The sequence below is a fragment of the Bombus flavifrons genome, chromosome 1 (genome assembly GCF_040668555.2).
Source record: "Bombus flavifrons isolate JBK064 chromosome 1, iyBomFlav1_principal, whole genome shotgun sequence".
Taxonomy (NCBI): Eukaryota; Metazoa; Arthropoda; class Insecta; order Hymenoptera; family Apidae; genus Bombus; species Bombus flavifrons.
Genome location: NC_138442.1, coordinates 21,048,953 through 21,071,683, shown reverse-complemented (window position 1 = coordinate 21,071,683; position 22,731 = coordinate 21,048,953). Strand labels below are relative to the sequence as shown.

General features: G+C 36.2%; 2 protein-coding genes across 3 annotated transcripts in view; both read left to right on the top strand.

The window, feature by feature from the left end:
• The window catches only part of LOC138181434 (three prime repair exonuclease 2), a 227,381-nt gene that overhangs the window by 196,226 nt on the left and 8,424 nt on the right, over window positions 1–22,731 (top strand). The gene's annotated exons all lie outside the window — the stretch shown is intronic.
• The window catches only part of LOC138181415 (dipeptidase 1), a 247,882-nt gene that overhangs the window by 222,931 nt on the left and 2,220 nt on the right, over window positions 1–22,731 (top strand). The window contains exons 2-7 of one of the 2 annotated variants that reach the window (XM_069116189.1): window positions 526–855; window positions 11,814–11,946; window positions 13,385–13,573; window positions 14,675–14,874; window positions 19,267–19,427; window positions 22,375–22,504. In XM_069116189.1, the coding sequence (XP_068972290.1) occupies window positions 526–855; window positions 11,814–11,946; window positions 13,385–13,573; window positions 14,675–14,874; window positions 19,267–19,427; window positions 22,375–22,504 (1,143 nt within the window). Of the gene's footprint in view, window positions 1–525; window positions 856–11,813; window positions 11,947–13,384; window positions 13,574–14,671; window positions 14,875–19,266; window positions 19,428–22,374; window positions 22,505–22,731 lie in introns of both variants that reach the window. The other variant, XM_069116179.1, reaches the window with a different exon arrangement.

The window sequence follows — 22,731 nt, the reverse complement described above, 5'->3', positions numbered from 1 at the left end:
CTTCAAAGTGTTCCAAAAGAGTGAAAAATTGAAATTTCGAAAAACCCTCGCAGCGTTACCTGGGGAAAACTGTTACCTAACGAATAAACTTTGATTTTTTGATTTCAGATGATCCAGCACCAAGTTATCAGTGGCACCGCAATTATACTTTTTTCCGAGACGCGTCCGAATAATTGCTGCCATTGCCGTATTTTTTAATATTTCTCCGTGAAAATTTTACACAATATTCTTCGAATGTCATACTTTAATGTACTATTGGTTTTAAAAAAGAGATTTTAACTGTGTCGTCACAAAAAATTCACGAAAACATGCCTTTTTTTGTACGAATGGACCTTACCCTCCCCCCTTAATCATCCGACACCAAAAGCTCCAACATTCCTCTGACCGGGAATGAATCAAACATTCAAATATTTTCCTCGGCCCATGGAATTCCACAACCTCCGAGCTAACTTACTATTATCCCAGTTGTTGGAACGTTCTTCGATAATTGCCGACTAACCACCGATAATCGAACCGGTGTTGCAGTGTGGCGGTCAGAGCGGTGTCTGGACAGCAAGCGTGATCATACTGTCAATCGGAAGCTGGGTCGGGAAAGTTGGCCCACGACCAGCCGATGGCGAGACTGCACACCTGACATCGCCCAAGGAAAGGTTGGAGACCGTGCGGCAGGTTCTTTCCGAGGTGCCTTTGATCGACGGCCACAATGATCTGCCCTGGAACATTAGAAACTTCGTTCACAACCAACTGGCCGAATTCGATTTCGACAAGGATCTACGACAGGTCGCGCCTTGGAGCAAGAGCGCCTGGAGTCAAACTGACTTGGTTAGGCTACGTCAAGGCATGGTCGGCGGTCAGGTAATTATCTTAATTACAAATAGCCCGATTATCCATCGACGCTGGTTGATAATTACGATGGCTACGAAAGATATTTGCACACCATTGCGTCTATTATGGTATTCGAAAAACAGACCTAATTAGTTAGGTCTAAGCATGTTAAATTTCGTATCATTTTGTAGCAGTCTCGTGTGACTATCGAGAATTTCATACTATGAAAATGAAACGTAGAACCTGATTAAAAGACGTTTAATTGGAAAATTAAGCTCAATAATTTCGTAGCCACTGTGATATTACGTTAGGTATTTAATTTTCAGCGTTTCAGGGACCCAACTATCCGTGTCTCTTGCCTGCTCTATTCTGAGTATATTATCTGCTTTGGTTTGATGTATTTTCGAAACAATTTGATTAAACGAAGCGACTGTTATTGACACAATGAAAGGATTTCGATCCGATTCATCATAACATATCGACGCATTAACGCATCGATTTAACGCGTGATTCGTGAAAGTTGATCAAAATAATTTTACACAGATGGAATTAAAAAGACGCGTGATAAGGATGATCGTCTCCCTTCGTCTTCGCAGATCCGCTCAAACGTTCGTTTCTGTTCACTTTTTTTCCAGTTAATTATCTGGAAAAAAAAGATTCGAGAATTAAATAAATAAATATGAACAAACGTATTCGATAAACGAATAGGGAAGAGAATTTACGTTTAAAGTTCGACTCTTCTATCACTCGATCGACCAGTTCCTTTGCTCCAGACTTAAAAATATCAAAGTTTAAAAATAGCAAGGTGTCTCAAGAATAAATCGGTGTTTACCATATAATTAAACACAGGGGTTACTTCGGGTTACTCGTCTGGGACAAGTTGAATGCATCGATTAACGTCACAAAGCCTTGGAAACTCGTCGCGCTCGACCATGGTGCACAAACACACGTACACGTTGTGTACAAGCGTACAGATTTACCCAGCAACATGCTTACAGCCACGTAACCAAAGAATTACAAAATTAAAGGAGAAATATTTTCGCAGCACGTTCGCGCATATTTCTTTGTGAACTGGAAAACTTATGCGAAACGTAGGCAAAAGAAGAGAATAATAAAACAAGCCGGCTAGCCACCCCATGAAATTCGTTTGGTTGTTTATTTGGCCAACTAGAAGGAACGTTGTAATTAATCAGCAGCCTCTTTGCAGGGCCGATCTGCCTCGGTGCAGAACAGTTTTTCCAAACTTCCTCCATCTCACGAAAACGATTTTGCTTGCACACAGTTTCGATAGTAGTTGAACGGTTACACACATTTATAAAATTGTAGAACCGGTCGTTTTGACTCGTGTGGTATTGCTAGTGTTAGCATCTAGCGATCGATCCGGAATTTTCCTGATAACTGATATCATCGTGTCGAATGATACGCGGTACAAATTTTAAAGACTTGTGGGAAGTTGTAGAAAACGAGGAAACTGGGTAATTCGATAAACAGATTGCAGGACCCTTTTACGCTTTCACAAGTACCAGTCGTTTTCATTGGTATTGGTATAAGTAGCCCTGATACAAAGTTATTTTGAGTTTGAATACATAAAAAACAAAATAAAACTCGTTATATTATTCTTTTAGTTATCGTTGCGAAAGTCATTACATCATTGCGGAAAAAGATATGACACGAAGTAGGAATTTTAAAATAAAATTGTAAAACCAGTCAATTTAACTGGTGTGGTAGTTTTAGTGTCAATTCTCATCTTCGATACGCCCATAGATGGGAGAAAATAAGATTCGCGAAGAAGATTAGCAAAATACGTAATCGTACAAGAAGTTTATCCTTCGACCTTAATCCACCCTATAAAACAACCCTCTTTTAGCAAACTGTAGCTTATTATCGCCGATATCTCCCCTATATCTCGCGATAGCTTTAACGTTTTTTCCCCCTCGAGTTGGCTGATCCTTTGAACAGGGATCACCGGCGTCAAACAAAAATTCTGATCGGATTATTTGCGCCGAGAATGTGGTTCCGTAAAACAAGCATAATCCTTTGGTATCAAGGCGATTTATCGGGACAGAATATCGAAGATATGGCGAACCAAACAGATTTAACGTATTGATCAGTCGTTGAATCTGAAGCGCTCGAAGCACGTTTATAAGCTCGATCGTGACTTGCGGTACAGGCGGCAGGACATTTGACCTTTCGCGTGTTCAACTTATTCGTCCGAAAGTGCGATAGGAAACGGAACGTTTCGCAGTTGAAGAGAACAGGTGGTTCATATACACTGTCGCACGAAAATTTGCAATCGTGCGGCGTTTATTGTTAGTCGTTTGATCGTTTTCTAATTGTAACTAAGTTTTGTGAAGCATATATTGGATTAATACGTTATAAAATATAAAATAAAGGAATATAAGATTTTTATATATACAGGGTGATTGGTAACTGGTGGTACAAGCGGAAAAGGGGTGATTCTACGCGAAAAAAGAAGTCGAAAATATAGAATAACAATTTTTCGTTTGAGGCTTTGTTTTCGAGAAAATCGACTTTGAATTTTCGCTCGGTACGCGTCCGGTACGTTATAACGGATCTCACTGTAGATCGTTGTCTCGATGGAAAAATTAAAAAAAAATTTTTATTTATGTATTTTCATAAATATGAATTTGCATAAAAATTCACAGTCCACCAATAAGTTATACAGGGTGGTTGGTAACTGGTGGTCGTTATAACGAGACGTGATAAAATGCACGCGTACCGAGCGAAAATTCAAAGTCGACTTTCTCGAAAACAAAGCCTCAAACGAAAAATTTTTATTCTATATTTTCGACTTCTTTTTTCGCGTAGAATCACCCCCTTTCCGCTTGTACCACCAGTTACCAACCACCCTGAATATTTGGTTGTCCGAAAAGTTTCTTTCGTTTTATAAGGAGATAATAGACGCATAACGTTTTTTGTTTTATATTATCTTGTCGAATTATGTACCATCCATTTTGCATTGTTGAGATAAACATCGCGATATTTCATAGACTTGGTTTCAAGTTTGTATGAAGGTGCACTGTTGTAAAGAACACGTTTGCGAAAGAAAGACACTTTCCGGACAATCTAATATAACATAAAATATTAATATACAATTTTGACAGTTTAATATTTGATTAAATTTGAGTTATCTTTTATTCAGGAGAAATTATTTATATGTGTTATATCCAAAAACATTAAAACGTACGGATGACGCAATAGATCATCGCTTATAGAGGAGGAATTGTTATTAAATCTTCCTAATTCTATAAAAACATTCCATTTATCGTTGATGAGGTTTAACAGCTTCTATGTAATTTGCAAAAATTGAAAGAATAAATGTATATTTTTATATGCTAGTAGTGTTTTTCTAATAATATCTTTGGATGGAACATAGGATGTAGTAGAATGACAAATACAATGCTGCTGCTAGGATACAAGGATGCTGCAATAGATCACTTATAGAGGAGGAATTGTTATTAAATCTACCTAGTTATATAAAAACATTCCATTTGTCGTTGATGAGGTTTAACAGCTTCTATGTAATTTGCAAAAATTGAAAAAATAAATGTATATTTTTATATGCTAGTAGTGTTTTTCTAATAATATCTTTGGATGGAACATAGGATGTAGTAGAATGACAAATACAATGCTGCTGCTAGGATACAAGGATGCTGCAATAGATCACTTATAGAGGAGGAATTGTCATTAAATCTTCCTAGTTATATAAAAACACTTCATTTGTCGTTTATGAGGTTTATGTAATTTGCAAAAATTGAAAGAGTAAATGTATATTTTTATATGCTAGTAGCGTTTTTCTAATAATATCTTTGGATGGAACATAGGATGTAGTAGAATGACAAATATAATGCTGCTGCTAGGATACAAGGATGCTGCAATAGATCACTTATAGAGGAGGAATTGTCATTAAATCTTCCTAGTTATATAAAAGCACTTCATTTGTCGTTTATGAGGTTTATGTAATTTGCAAAAATTGAAAGAATAAATGTATATTTTTATATGCTAGTAGCGTTTTTCTAATAATATCTTTGGATGGAACATATAGGATGTAGTAGAATGTCAAATAGCAAAAGAACAAAATTTAGAGAAATTGTGTCACGTGTCATATGTTTGTCACCATATATTTATTTATTGCAATATATGCACTTTTCTCAGAGAATATTGATCTCAGAGCTAGAGTGTATTTTCTCTGTATGTAAAATTACTCTGCCAATTAAAGTAATTACTCCTTCTGTGCTTAATGGATGATTAGAATTTGCAAAATGAATATTTAAAAGATTGAATAAAACGCTACTGACACGTATAGCGTCAAAGGGAAAGTTGCTGATGAAATGTTAACGTACATTATATCGGAAAATTCATAATGAAAAGGGGAACACTGAAAAGAACAATGAAATGAACCGCATCCGGAATACTTAATTGCAAAACCGTTTACCAGAATCTGTATGTCCACTTCATTAAATCCCATTCGACTAATTTCGCTCTAACAGAGGAACCATTACGATGAAACAGCGTTGCAAATAACCTTCCATGTCGATTGAAGAGAATAACTTCTATACCCTGCTTACCATTGGATTACCGTGAAAGTCTTTTCCAGTCTCGTTTGCCTACGCTTTAAAACCTTTCAGAGCTTAAAAGCTGTACGAAAATAAAAAGTAACGCTTTCAGTAATTACTACCAGGTATAATAAAAGCTATCTCGAGAATATTGCTGTATTACACAAAAAGAAAGGAAACTTTCAGCTGGATCGCATCGATAACAGAAAAAGATATTTTCTCCAAATATCCAGTTCCCTCTAAGACACCAATTTTCTTTGGTTCGTCTTTCACTATTAATGAAAGCAAATATGCACAGAATGTATCGTCATACATTTATACATATTCGTGTAAATACGATTATTTATAACATACTAAGTACCTTCATGTTTCAACATCTTTCGTAAATTAACAAAACAAAAATTACATCACGAAAGAAGAACGAATGAAATCAAACAATTGTACGGTTTCTTTTAAAATTTCTTGAAAAATACCTATATATCACAGCTCTAAAGTAAATATAAACGCTTGTTTATTTATGATAGAGTATAATTCGTTGGCAAAATTATAAATTAGGAGACTCTGACGTTGTTCTTATTCTTGTTAGCTGTCGTATAATATTTATGTCGCGATAAAGTTTATTTATTTTTTAACACGGTTATGTAACAAAGAGCATTACCATTTAAGGAATACGTTGTTCTCGACTCGTTTGAATATCAAACTACGCAGAAACATACAAGACGATACATTTCTCTACGATAGAGACTCTATCCTGATTAATTCTAATTAAATTTCATATCGCGTCATACAAATACATATACTATATGATATATTTGTTTGTTATTTCACAGAAATCCCAAGCAAGTAGTAGATACTTAATTTCTAATTAGTTTGCCATTAATTATCAATATCCGATACTATCAGTACGAACGATATTTAGGAACGTCGATGTACATAGAAAACGCTCGCAGTTTCATACGAGTCAGAATACGCAGAAGATGCAAATCGGAAATAGCTTCTACCTATTTACTTCTCCATTAATTAACAACATTTTGTATCGTCCATACAAACCCACGAAATTATGCCCATGCCATGTTTACGAACGACAGTGTACGTTAGAACGTTTGAAATTTCGCGCGAGACAGCGTGCAAAGGGCAGAAATCGGACAGATGGTCGACGCAATATTCGTCGTTCGGGGAGAGCCGTTTGAAATCCGGCAAGCAACGTTTCAGCGCAGCGAGCTGCATATCCCCGGGAGCGGCAATATTAAGAAAGACAAGGTTGCCGCGAGATGACACAGAAAACGTTGCTTCTTCGCCAAGGTAACCGTGTAACGCGACACACATAATGAAACACACGGCAACGATAGTGTGCACTAGCTGGCGAAACAGAAAACGGCCCGATATTACGTTGCACAAACACGAGTAAGCCCGATATCATCCCTCTCTGCGCGTTGCGCCAGCGTTTTCCACCGCAAGCTCGTTACCGGTTCTCCAGGTTTTCTGACTGCTTCTTTTTACGTAGCAGCTACCTAGCCGGTTGGCTTTCTTCCTGCTCGGCTGTTTCTCGTTTTTCCTCTTCTCCTTTTGCCACGTTCGCGCTGGATATGCCATTACCGCGCCACCCAGCCGAGCATTCGTCGCAGCAACCAACGATCCTGAGAATCGTCAGCGGAATCGCGACGCGTGTCCCCATCTACGAAACGTACGATGGAATTTAGAGAACGAGATTGTACGATGTTTCGCGGTTTAGTTTTCCACTCGGTTGGAGATAGTTTGCGTTTTAGGAGACAACACGAACGATCAACCGTCGAGAATAATAACGTTAGGATAAAGTAGGTTTGATGGAGTCTGGCAAACTGCAATATATTAGCGTAAGATCTTCACTATAATTAGTTTATTTACAATAAATGGATTAAACAGATGTTGGTTAAACAGGAAACGATGATTGTTTAACGCGAACTAATCACAATAACGTATTATAATTAAGACAACTAGATAGTTAATTTGCAACTCGCGTCACCACGGATCCAACGCTCTCTCTTACGCGGACCACATTCTCTCGAGAACAACATTATCTCCCTGACTTCTCGATTCACACTCTCTGGCTTCTCAACTCACACACTCCGACTTCTCAACTAACACTGACTGTTAATTCGTCTTTCTCCCTTAGCGTCCCTTTGTCTTTTATCTTAGCCCCACCACGCACGTGTTCCGCAACCGCTCGTGGCCAGAGTCACGCAAGCCTTTTCTACGAAACTATTCGATCGAAGGACCGACGATACATTGTTGGGCCTGTCGGCACTTCGGCTTTCTCGCGATATTGTTTATAGTTCGCCCCATATCTCTTAGGCCTTTCGTCCACGATACTACATTAGGTTGTCCGGAAAGTGTCTTTCTTTTACAGACGCGTCTTTTACAATACAAACAATACAAATTTTAATACAAACATGAAACCTAATCTGTCGAACGTCGTAATCTTTATCCTGATAAAACAAAATGGATCATACGTAATTCGATAAAATAATATAAAACGGAAAATGTTGTGCACCATTATTTCCTTATAAAACGAAAGAAGCTTTTCGGACGACCTAATATCTTTTAATTCAACTTTGCATACCGAGTAGTCAAAGTTGTAGGTGGCTATATCATTAGTCCGTAAAATCAGAATAAAACTCGATTTATCTGAATTTGTCGATGGGCAAGTAATTTATGTAATTGGAGTTCGTTTAATAAGAGATCACCGATTTTCCTCGTTACCCATTATTTTTCCTTCGCATAATAGGGGCTCGCGTTCAGACAAGTGAATCGAGCCGGCAAAAGTTCGGCTGATCGGACATTAACTGGAATTTCGTTCGAATAAATGGAGTCCAGATGAACGTGGTTCTACCGTAATAACGAACGAATTGAAAAATATTGTGCACTTTAGATCTAACGAGATTAAGGAGTGCAAGTAAAGCCTAAGAATTGGAAAATACTATTGTCCATTTTAGCTCCAACCACTATGGGGAACAGCGAGTAATTCCAACATAGAAATTCTCCAAGGATTCCAATCAAAAGCTCTAAGATCCTTAATAGATGCACCTTAGTATGTTACCAACGAAACGATACATCGCGACCTTAAGATGCCTACAGTTAAAGAAGAAATATCCAAATTCGGTAATAGATATAACATAAGAATTAACAATCACCAAAACCCACTTGTTACGCACCGAGGCTTACTATAGGCCGTGTTCCTAACCGTCTCCCTTGTTACTACAGTGTCGCAGACAGATCGTCTTACATGACCGGCGAAATATACCCAAAGTAGCGATAAGCGCATAGCTGTCGTCAAGCAGCGAATTCTAGAAACATCGATTCGCCTTCGGTCTGTTATTTTACACAAAGAAGGTGGCATACGTGATCATAGGCGCAAACGGTTGCGAGAACCGAGCGTGGTGGGGGTCGTATCCCAGAGAAGACAAAGGACAAAATGGAAGGGCAGTCAGTGGCAAATGAGGATTCAAACGGAGTGTATCGAGAGATTCGGACGAATAAAATCCAGGTAACCTAGTACATCGAGAAATATCATAAAGTCGGGTCGAATTGTAATAACAAACTAATTGTATCATGTGACGTGTGACGTGTTCATTATAATTTTAAATATTGTTAGAAATAGAAGCTAATATTAACCCTGTTAATTCAGTGTTACAATCATTTGAACTGCCTCTGTTATCTTAATCGAAACAGGGGAACGACTGATTCGCGTCGATTATCAGAATTGTAGCAAGAATTTACGCCTCTCGCTGACGTGTTTTCCTCGCGATCGCGTCTCTTCGCGAACGGTCGTAACACCACTAGTTATTCAATTAATTGACACGACGGGTTAGATCCGCAGGCTAAAAAGACATTACCCTTTAGATTTAAACGTTAGATTCAGCTGGAACCAAACATACGATAATCATTTATTATTCACGTTATAGTACCACGCCAGAATAATTTACTTATAATTCTCAATGAAAATTGATTGTAAGCTACTTGGAAATAAAAAGAAAAAGGTCCAACCAGAGAAAATATCAAGAACTGTCGTAGAAGCAAAGTGATATGTACACGCCAGCGAATTACGATAATAACAAGTTAACATCGTTGAACGAATTTCTTATTTTCTTACGAGTCCATTGTCACGTCGATTCGGGGTAATTTCACGTTCCGCACGTAAGGTGAGAGATTCGTATTTCAATTATGATCGTTATTACAAAATTTATTAGAAACTGACAGAGTAACGATATAGAATGTTATAACAGAACAGAATAGACTGTCGAGTACTGACTTGGGGAGTATTTTTATATCAAGGCTTTGGTTCCTGTGGAGGGGTTATCGCTGGATGCCGGTCACATAGGGATTCTGTTACTGCTTGGTTACTGTTTTGATGCCTAAGGTATGTGAGATATAATTATCCTTTCGCTGCATTACCACGGCCACCGTGACACCATCTATGCTGATAGAAGAGTATTACGAAAATTGAATCAGAAAATAAGTTTCAACGAACGTGTAATTCATTCGTTTCCAGTTGCACTTGTTTTTCCCTAAGGAAAACAGAAGTTCGCCACAAGGAACCATAAAGGAAACCAATCTCCGCTCCCAGGCGAAGACTGTATACGTAAGAGAAAATGGAAGATGAAAAATGTTCTATGTTTTGGTACATCATCTTCCGTATATTGCGTAATCACAACGCAACAATTTTCTTTTTCGATGTCCCTCCTTTCAGCTTTGCATTTTCTGTCTTACACGACGAACTCTCGTTTTCAATTTTCTACAAATTCAATTTATTCTGTCGCGAAAAATAATTTCCTACTTGTCCGGGCAAGACGAGTTTCGATTACGAATAATCAAAATGAAAATAAAAATAAAAATAGATGGAGGCGAAGATAAATTATCGAACTGTTTTTTAATTTCGGTACGCGTGTCAAAAGTTTCGATTCGATTCGTTTAATTATTTAACGAAAGCAACAGAGTTTCACCTGCTATTTATTTATTATTTATTATTTATAATCCGAAGCTTCCGCTCGTCGATAAAAATTCGAAAACAACGAAAATATCAAACCTAAGAGGAAATCGATATTTCAGAGAACGCGTGAAAAATGTTATATCACGCATTGTCCAGCCTTATTATAGAAATGAATCTAAAAATTGTGAAACCAATAAAACTGCAAATAATCGATCGCTACTTTCAAAGTTTCATCGTCACTGAAATTTCAGGCTCAGAAAGTTGCGTCATCGTAAAAATTCTTTGGTATTCGCTACGATTCATCGATTCGTTTCGCTATGTTCAAAGAGTTCTGAAAATAATTGTAAATTTGAAATCGAATTAAATTAGAAAATGGATACGACGAGAGACAAAGAGAAATTGACATATTCGTATTTTCATTTTTATTCGAAATTGAACCTCGCCAGTTGCTATAACTATATCGTTGCAATCTTTGTGGCCCGATTAACCGCAAGTTACAACGAATTTTCATGCAGACGATTATTTATGGACGCTACGTGATACCATATTTGCGGTACGATGAATCACGAGCGTAGAACCACCCTCATAAAATTTGTCACAGTTTCGCAGGATAAAGTAATACGTAATAAATTGGTGTACAATAATGGACAACGATCTTATTAAACTGCAATAATGAACCAAAATTCGAGCAGCGTTCCCCATCGATCATCAGACGTTTTAGTTGAATGTGTTGCGAACTCTGTTCACCCAACTTTCTCAGCTGACTGATATAATGGATTACGTGATAAAAGAGGGAACGTATGGAATATACGTAATTCAAAAATTTATCAAAATATTCTCGATCTTGCAAGTTAATCATCGAACGATATAAAAATCGATATAAAAATGTAAATCGGCTTTTAAACGACTAAATGAGAGGAGAACGAAGAAAATTAGAAAGTATATGGTATCGAGAAGCCAGAGGAACGTGATACGCTAAAATGTAACGTATAGTAAAAAGCAATTGAATTAAGATATTTCTAAAAATCTAAAATACATAGTGTATGTATAAAATCTAAAATATTAATAAAATACAAAGACCTTAAAATATGAAAATTGAAATGCTGAGAGTATCAGCGAAATTGCTGAGATATTACATCCAAAAATAAGAAAATAATAGCGACATAATACATCAACGTCAGGCGCGCTACGTGTCTTTCAAACAACGAATTACTTTGTTCTAAAAACGTGCGAAGAAACGAAATTAGAAATATCGTGAAAGATTCTAAAGGAAATATCGTGCCGAAAACACGCGGTTTTGACTTTCTCAAAAGAGAAAAGTTTCGTTCATTTTTCGCATACCTACGTTCCTTGCAAGTGTATTCAGCGTCGACGATATTTCTCCCTCTCTTTCTCTGCTGTTCTTAATTAACCAAAGAATAATCCGGCTCGTACCTTGTTCACAGTTTTGGGCTGCTTACGTGCCGTGCGAGTCGCAGCATCTCAACGCGGTCCAGCTGACTCTGGAGCAGGTGGACCTCATTAAGAGGCTCATAGAGAAGTACTCGCAACACATGCAGTTCGCTGCATCTTCAACGGGTTAGTATCTTTCACGATTATCCGAAACAGCCACAAATCTGAACTCTACCGCTTCCTGACTACCCTCTGTTTCTTAAACAGGCGCATCGTTAAAAAGGAAGAAAAATATAATAGGCATGATAAGCACGAAACTAAAGAAAAAAACGAAATAGTAAAGATAAGTGACTACGATGATTAGCAAGAAAGATTTGTCTTTACACTTGGCCTCGCACTATGTTTTTTTTTTATTATTATTTAACTTATACTTTACAATTTGTCCAGCTGGACACATACACTATGTTTTTTTTATTATTATTTAATTTATACTTTAGAATTTGTCCAGCTGGACATACACTATGTTTTTTTTTATTATTATTTAATTTATACTTTAGAATTTGTCCAGCTGGACATACACTATGTTTTTTTTATTATTATTATTTAATTTATACTTTACATTTGTCCAGCTGGACATACACTATGTTTTTTTTATTATTATTTAATTTATACTTTACAATTTGTCCAGCTGGACATACACTATGTTTTTTTTATTATTATTATTTAATTTATACTTTAGAATTTGTCCAGCTGGACATACACTATGTTTTTTTTATTATTATTATTTAATTTATACTTTACATTTGTCCAGCTGGACATACACTATGTTAAATAGGTGTTTTTCTTTCTTTTTTTCAAAAGAGGATATAACAAACGCGATGAGTTAACACTTAGCCAACCGTGCGCGCCACAGCGAGCTGTACGTTCCACTGTACATTTTTCCAAGTTCATCGAGGACTGATATTCACTGCTTAAAAAACAAAGAAATCTAAAAATTATTTAAGCGGTCAATTATGATTTTATTTAACGATTTCAAATATTGTTTATACAAAACATCAAATTAAAAGTATAAAAAAATATAGGTAAAATTAACAACATTGAAGGTGACTAAAGATAAATAACACGATTTGAACGTGAAATGAAAAATTCATAATGCATTCTAATATTTTTTTACAGTGTGGTATCGTTCGATTATAACTTTATTTAGTCATAACTGACAATGTAACTTTTTACTTAATTTTAACACCACTAGATTGGTGTATTTTATTATATACTGTACTTTATAAAAGCAGAAAAGGTTGCGCAATTAATTGGGAACAATTCCAGGTAAACAATAACTGATAATAACAACAAACAAAAAGAGAAAACGCGTTGCTAAAGTGAAAAAGGGAGATCTCCTCTCTGTGAAGAACATCGTTGCATGACCAAACGGGAAGATCTCCCTATTCGGTTGATTAAGTGTTAACACTTAACAGTTGGTTGACAGTCTAAGTTAACAATTAGAAAGGACAAGACCGAGGAAATAAACAATTCAAAAGATTAAGAAACGTTCGCCATTGGTACATTACTCAATACTCTATGTCTACAAACGAGATTGTACAGATGATACTGACTTAATTTTCAGAGATTCTAGATGCTCACGAAAGAGGCAGGATAGCTTCATTGATTGGGGTGGAAGGTGGACATAGCCTAGGAAGTAGTTTAGCCGTTTTAAGAACACTGTATCAATTGGGTGTACGGTATCTCACACTCACGCACACTTGTAACACACCGTGGGCGAAAAGTTCGTCGGTAGAAGACGAAGAGGAGGATGGTGAGTATTATAGATAAACTGTGAATATTTAAGTAAATTTACCTTCTTACGAACGTAATTTAAAAAAAAAAAAAAAGCGGGAAATAAACAGAAATTAGCTTTATCCAATAAATGTTATTACTAGTACTATACTTGGAGTGTTTTATATATTTCTGCACTTTACACGCGTTCTCTGCATTTTCGTGCCTTGAAATTTCTTATAAATATATAACAATCTAGATACAAAAATATTTGCAATGGAACTTTATCTTGTGTTGAGGTTGACTGATAGAACATAACTTAACTGGTAAGAACACATAGAATATACGGTTAAAGGCAATATGATTTGCAAGTGATTTTACTGCTAGCGATAAACGATAATTCGTTTCTTATGAATATTGAATAATTAATAAGGTACAATATGGTGAATTTAATTTGTCGAGGTTGACTGATAGAGGAACGAGTGGATGCATTTGTAATAGAAAGATATATTGAAATAAGTATAGATATAAGTACAGGTATAATGTATGCTGATCCAAATCCTCATTCTTTCAGTGTTACGATACAATAGAAGAAGGATGATAGGGAGCACGTTCATATATTTATGGCAAAGGACATTACCAAAAAGTTAACTTTGCTGTGTAGCTCTAGCTGAAGGCTACAAGAAACAGCGATAGAAATCTACCTATAGCTCTTTTGTTTCTAGACCTTGTAACCCAAAACAAAACTTATATTCAAGGACATAGTAACATGCACCTCTCTTTATTTCAAGTTTTTTCTTAACAGCGTATTCTCCAGGTCACGGATATACAAAAGAAAAGGTGTAGAGTTTTTCTGGAAGTAATTACTTCAACATTTGTCACACTGAAATGATAATGAAATTAAAAATATTCGATATCGCGACTATCGCGTACATATCCAATGAAACATAGTATATTATGTAATCTTTATTGTACTCGTTACTATATTGTCATACTATATTGTATAAGCTATAAAAAGATATAGTAATAGCATAACACGATCGGAAAATGAAAAATTCCAAGTTTCGTTGTATCAGGGAGATAAATGTTTCGACAGTAAGTAGAGAGAGGGAGAAAGCTAAGTTCTCGTTTGTTTTAGGAGGCGGTCTAACGGCGTTCGGGAAAACAGTAGTTCAGGAAATGAATAGGCTGGGAATGCTGATAGACCTTAGTCATACAGCGAGGGCAACCATGAGGGACGCTTTAAGAGCCAGCAAAGCACCCGTCATTTTTTCTCACTCCTCGGCTTTCGCTATTTGTAATTCCTCGAGGAACGTTCCCGACGACATTTTAAGGCAGCTGGTAAGCAGAAGCCACGTTATTCGACTGTTTTCCCGTTTAATTAAATTTAAACTAAGATAAAAATTTCGCTGAAAAAGATTAATATATCGGAATGAGTAAAAAAATAAATCTAATTATATTCAAATTATTAAAATTACCGATCCTCCCTCGAGAAGGGAGAAAGATAACGGAAAGACACATTCTCAGGAGCAGAACGAAAATTAAATTCAAATTTCATAAAGGAAAGATACGCAGGAGCTTTGGTATTAAATTTGAAGAAAAGGCAGCCGACAAATAATACAAATTCTGAAAATTTTCTAGAAGATATTTCGAACTGAATTATCATCTTCGTTGTTAGAGAAAAAATAGAGACATATGTATACAGTGCAGTGAATAATTATAAACTCAAATCTTATTTTTAGATTTGCCATGACATTGGAAGAAACATCGACGAAATTGTCTGTATAATTTCATGTTACAATACAAAACAAAACTGACGATGCAACAAACAAAAATTGTCTTCTTTCGAAGTCTGAAAAATATTAAATTTTCTCTTAAAATTGTGTATTCGACTGCAAAAAAGATATAAAGTCAATGTTACATGTAGATTTCGTTAAATGTTTTGTGTATTTTCCTTTACTTCTTGTTGCTTCTATTAATCTGTTAGATATACTATCCACTAACTTACTTAAAATTTCGTTTTGAATATCCACCCCGTACGGATTTCATTCTTTATTCAAGTTCAGAAATATTTTCTATAGGTGACTTCTCCTGTTCGTAAACTTTTCTTCGTAGAATTCCCCGCAGGTCTCGATCGGGTTCAGATGAGGACTCGACGCTAGCCATGATAATAATTCTATTGGAAATCCTGGAACCACGAAATCCTGGAACCACGAAATCCTGGAACCACGGCTTCCTAACACCGGCTATACGAATAGCAACATTGTCTTGTTGAAAAACTGGCTTTTCTGTCTTCTATTTCATTTACGAAGGACGATAATTCTCCGTGTAACGGAGATGATCAGGAGCTGATATCCTACAGCGTTCGATTTATCCCTTACAAAAGCAATTTCGCTTGTCCAAACATGATCAGTGATTTCTTGGAAATATCGAATAAAATAATGTGGTGGACGATGTGACGTATTGTTGATTAAATCAATAATCAGACGAGTTAATTTAATCAGAGATATTTTAGAGAGAGAATTACAGATATTTTAAAGTGTAGAATGCAAAGTTAATCGCAAGCGTTGTTCACTTGATGATACTCGTTATAAGATTGATTCGTTATACTAGTTCGCTCGACTGACTGACTTACTGATACTGATATTCATTCGCACTACTACTGACTCGTGCAGAACTTTTTTTTTTATTTGGTAGACTTTTTACAATCAATTGAGAATTATAAGTAAATTATTTTGGCGTGGTACTGTAACTTAGATTATAAGAGTTTATAGTATGTTTGATTCTAGTTGAATCTAATGCTTAAATCTAAAGGGTATTGTCTTTTTAGTCTGCGGATCTGATCCGTGTCAAGTAATTGAGTAACTAGTGGGTTTTGATGGTTGTTAACTCTTGTATTATGTCTATTACTGAATTTGGATATTTCTTCTTTAACTATGAATATCTTAAGGTCGCGGTGTATTGTTTAATTGGTAACATACCAAGGTGCATCTATTAAGGATCTTAGAGCTTTTGATTGGAATCCTTGGAGAATTTCTACATTGGAATTACTCGCTGTTCCCCATAGTTGGATCCCATAGGTCCAAATAGGTTTTAATATGGCTTTATGTAGCATTATTCGTGGAAAACTTCCTAAAACGCATATGTCCCTACAATAACGTAAGAAAATATGTTTGAGTTTATAATTATTCGTAGCGCTGTACATAGTGGAAAAATATTCTCTGCTATACGATAGCTTGTAAAACGTTTGTCAAATAAAAGTCCTGTTCGAGGATCTGTTAACGATCTACGTAGATTTGTTGCGAAATAAGTTTCGTCGAATTGAAAAGAAAAGTGACGGTTTTCGCGCTTTCTCTCGCACCAGATCGTTCTTCTTCCTCTCCAGAGGATAGACGATTATCTGTGCAGCTGGTCTCCCAGTGACACGAAACATTTACCACCGGCTATTCGTTTCTATTGTCGGGTTTTCTGCTCCATTATAGGAAACCTCTTCGCGTTCCCTCGTTAAACGACAAATTAGTAGGGCGAGAAATTAACGGATTTATCTGTCCCCCTGTTCCTCGTTGGCTTCGTGTCTTTCCACAAACCGCAATTTTCTTCCTCGAATCCCCTCGAGTGGCAGATTTTTCCTCGTCTCGTTAGAATTCTACGCTGCGTTTCGTAACTGTAAAACCATCCGAAAGAACTTTTAATTCTTACGTATACATCATCAACTTGATAACTACGCCGTGTTTGACATTTTTTTCGAGACAATTTATCCTTTCCTCTCCCATAGAGGGAAAATCGTATTTTCGTCTTTGCGCAGATACATGCGCAATCAGCGTAGGAGAATGCTTCATTTTACAAAAATTGAACCCCGAATACAGCAAGATGGAATTGTAACGACAATTTTTATAAATTTAACTGTTACATTCTGCGTATTTCTAATCGGATTTCGTTGCCTCGTACTTTGTAACTCGTACTTGGGAAAGAATAGAAAATTTGATTTTAAAAAACACATACCTATACACGTTCTTGAAACATAAACGTACATAGGTACATAGATGTATTTTATCGATATTAAACAGTATATGTTCGATATAAAATGAAATAATGAAAATAATATATAATAATAGTAATAATAATAATAATAATAATACAATGGAAATCAAGTAAAAGTTATTTTACAATAATCGAGATGAATTTTTAAAATATTCCAAAAAATTACACAGTGAACGTTATTAAGCGATATTTTGACATAGAAACCTGTGTAAACGTATTGTTTTAGCTTGACAAGAGAGTCATCTCGTTACGAAGTTTGAAACTGTCCGAGATCGGCATTTCACAAGTGCTCTTCCGTTACTCGATGGTTACAAAAGATCTTCGGTTCTCTTATAAGCCAGTAATACCCTATGCAATTCTCTGATCAAAGGGAATAAACATTACATAGCTAAATCTGTAGAAAATATCAGAGAAGAACAATTTACGATTTATTCAAGTCGTCGATCGTTATAACGTTTCTGAATCGTGGAAAGAAATTTTAGAAGAGATTCCAATATAGAATCTGTTAAGTACGACTTTACTACATTTACTTTACGATGTTAAACAATACTATCGATAAATTCTTTCCTCTCGAATAAAACCTTCATTCGTTATCTATTCGAAAATGTTGAGGTTATTCGATGTGTAATCAGAGAAAACTAGTGGATAAATTGTAAGGCAGAAAATATATTTAAATATCAGTGTAATTATAAGTAAGAATACAATTTTAGCTGGTCCAGATCCGCACGCTAGCTGTGTTACCCAATAACTGAAAACCCCGAAGCCAACGTCGCCTGTCTACTGTTTATGGTCTGACTTCGTCGCAGTCTTTTGTCTACGCGCTGTCGATGGCTTCAATGCTTGAGAAACTAAAAAGACCAGATGTAGAGTTTTCTTATAAGTGGTGACCACTTCAACAGAAAATAAGAAAGATCGTTCATTAAAATAAGATTCGTAACGTTCTGGACCAACATTTAGGTTCGTTTGCGACAGGTTTCTACGGTACAGTACAGTTACCCGAAAGAGGAAACACGGGTACGTAGGATGCAGACGAAATGCGGTTACGCGAGAACATTGCGGTAGATTTGATCGAGGAACGCGTGACGATAGTTGCGGTCAGAATTTGCGGTCAATACAAGGCACGATCAAGATATCAGACTTCGAGCAGAATAATCGAACTTTTCGTCGATCCGAAAGCTAGCGTGTTCTTATTTGTTTCAGGTGAAAGATTCCAGTCGCCAGATCTTCAAATTTTCAAGTTTTCGATTTTCCAAGTTTGTGAGTCACCGAAGCCTGAAAAATTCATCGAACGCGTCGAATCTTTAGGTTTCTAAGTTTTCAAACGCTCGAATCTTCGGACATTGAAATTTGTAAACATCTAGCCATCTAAATTTGCTTAAAGTTCAAACTTTCGAACGTTCAGGTACCCAGATTTCCAAACACTCGAGTTTCCAAATTTTTTAATCTTGCGAACCTTGAACACGCGATCCTTCGAACTTTTCAATTTCTAAATTCCATCGTATCCCAAAAATTTTGCCTGCTATTGTGCCTGGTACCATCCAGCCAAGTCGGTACGATACCATTTTAAATTTTTGGATGAAGATACACGAACGTATGGAATTTAAAACTCGGATAAGTTTTTTAAAGAAGTACGATCGAAACTTCGAGCGACTTTATCGAACGATGCAACATAAAATGGAATTTCATTTGTAGGCTGCTAACGGTGGATTGGTGATGGTGACGTTTTATAACTACTTCGTGAAATGTGGCTCTCAGGCGACCGTCTCCGACGTTGCCGAGCACATTTACTACATTAAAAACCTAATTGGTGTGGACCACATCGGTGTCGGTGGCGACTTCGATGGTATCAACAAGTAGGTACATTTTTTTCTTGAACACGTTCTATCGCGCAAATCCATATACATATGCATGATAGAATACACAATCGCAAATAAATAAACTTTTCGAAACTTTCCAATTTCTGCAGTTGTTACTCAGAACTTTTACGTTTTAGCCGTGTTCGATGATAATAACGTTTCCTGAAATAATACACATATGTTAGATATAATACACGTGGAAGCCTCAGATGGTAATAAACAAATAATTGTTATTAAATGTATGATGTATACAATTTCTGCAGTTGTTACTTGGAACTTTTACGTATTAGCCGTGTTCGATGATAATAACGTTTCCTGAAATAATACACATATGTTAGATATAATACACGTGGAAGCCTCAGATGGTAATAAACAAATAATTGTTATTAAATGTATGATGTATATAATTTCTGCAGTTGTTACTTGGAACTTTTACGTATTAGCTGTGTTCGATGATAATAACGTTTTCTAAAATAGTACATACATGTTAGATATATAACACGTAGAAGGCTCAGATGGTAACAAACGAATAATTGTCATTAAATATACGATGTATACAATTTCTGCAGTTGTTACTTGGAACTTTTACGTATTAGCTGTGTTCGATGATAATAACGTTTTCTAAAATAGTACATACATGTTAGATATATAACACGTAGATGGCTCAGATGGTAATAAACGAATAATTGTCATTAAATATACGATGTATACAATTTCTGCAGTTGTTACTTGGAACTTTTAAGTATTAGCTGTGTTCGATGATAATAACGTTTTCTAAAATAGTACATACATGTTAGATATATAACACGTAGAAGGCTCAGATGGTAACAAACGAATAATTGTCATTAAATATACGATGTATACAATTTCTGCAGTTGTTACTTGGAACTTTTAAGTATTAGCTGTGTTCGATGATAATAACGTTTTCTAAAATAGTACATACATGTTAGATATATAACACGTAGAAGGCTCAGATGGTAACAAACGAATAATTGTCATTAAATATACGATGTATACAATTTCTGCAGTTGTTACTTGGAACTTTTACGTATTAGCTGTGTTCGATGATAATAACGTTTTCTAAAATAGTACATACATGTTAGATATATAACACGTAGAAGCCTCAGATGGTAACAAACGAATAATTGTCATTAAATATACGATGTATACAATTTCTGCAGTTGTTACTTGGAACTTTTACGTATTACGTTCTGTTCCATTATTTTGCCTTTACAAAAATACGAATCTTTCGTAAAAAGAAGTCTAAAGAAAAAACACCTCACTGATCTCATTAAAGAAATAAAATATACAAACTCGAAGATGGTATCTCGCTGGGGGTAGCCATCCACATGTTATTTAGCAATAAAGCTAGACAAATTTACCGAATGTCCAGCTAGACAAATTGTAAAGTACAAATTGAATAATAAAAAAAAAAAAAAATACGAATCTGCGCAAATATCCGCGGTCCGGTTATGAGCCATTTCTACGAATGGACATCGAAGTCGGTGTAATATCCGAATAGGAAACATCGTGAATCGTGGGTCCAATTTGATATTCCATAAGTTTAATCAAGGGAGTACGCACAGCTCTAATTAAGCTTTTCGATGCGGCGGCGTTGGTCGAAAAGATTTATAGTCACAAGGGTGCGGCGGCGTAAACCTTCCTGTGAACACATTTACCGGCTCGTGTCGGGTAATTCATCGTATTTGTGCAAGTTATCGTAAACCGATGAACGGAGAATTAATGGCACTGTAAATCTAATTACAAGACCATAGACTTTCCGTTTTTCCTTTCGATATTCTGTTACGCGATGGATGCCTGGTGGTCCGTTACAACGGGTTATCGATCATCGAAAAAAGAAAAATAAAAAGAAAAAATACAGAGAGCAGGAGGATGGAGTTTGAGGTACACGTCGGAAAGAATTACGGGTTGTTTAACTCATTTGGATTCATGGTGGGAAAGATAAGCTGTAATTTAATGCGTTTGAATGTAAATCTTCGTGATTAATGTCTGTTATTACTGGATACAAACTGATAGAACGAACGTGGGACAACAGTGCTTGGACAAATGTTCCTTTTATTTATACACTGGCATCGATTTAGTAACTCTTGATGTTAATTAGAACGGAGATTATTCGCGAGGGAAGTAGAGTCGTTTGAATAATTATCTAATGGAATAGATTGTACGTATACAAACGGGTATATCCGATGATCAAAGTTTCACTCTGACGTGGAGTCGAATGTAAGTGCCCCAAGAAATACTCTTGATGTTCAACAAAAAGGGTTTATTAAACAATTAACGATCAACGATTAACGATCAACAATTAACAATCACGCTTCTCGAATGTGTTTGCTTCGCTGTTACGCTAGATTCTTTGCACTTCGTTGTTCGAAACGGAATGAATCTCTTTCTTTCTTTTTGTCGCCCCCTAATATCCCCACTATCCATGCGTTTGTTTGGCATCCGCGACCGTTGCCATGCACGCCTTCTTCTCGAACATTCGGCGAAAGAACCGTTGGGATATTGATAGCTCATTAGGTACTTCGCTTCGGCGATATACATTGTTGCCGAGTGTCGCGAAGCCATCGGAAAGTTCCGTTGTGTGGCGCTACAACTCAAAGTTTATAAATTTTGTAAAACGAGCAGATGTATCTTATACGAATTCCTCGTCTCTTCGAATTATTAAAATCCTCGTGTATCTAACAATCCATCAAATCCATCGTTAATAACCGTAAAAAAAATTACGATATAAAAATTGCCATTGCTCTCTATTCATTTTCATCGCTATAATTATTATACGTTACTTGAAATAAATTGGACATTTTGATACGCGCATTGTAAAATAGGAAAAGTCGCAAAGATCAACGTTGCAACTATCCATTTCCAGTTTGATCGTAATCAAACTCGGGCACGACTTGTTACAAGGAATCGATTCTGTTGACAGGACACCCAGAGGACTGGAGGATGTCTCCAAGTATCCGGAACTGTTCGCCGAACTTCTTCGAAGTGGGAACTGGAACGTGTACGACTTAAAGAAAGTCGCCGGACTGAACCTGCTGAGAGTCCTTCAAAAGGTTGGAACGCGTTCAAATCTAAATTCGAATCTTTCTGCCACGTTGCTACACCGCGAGCATCCCAATTGTTCCTTATACGACACGAAAATAAAAACAGTGTAGTCTGTTGTTTAATTCTTTGATTCTGAAAATCGAGTAAATTTTAAGCAAGACGATTCCACAAGAGTTTTAATTAACTTTCGCTCAATCGATTATTAAACGAAGGATATAAACGAAATAAAGGAATT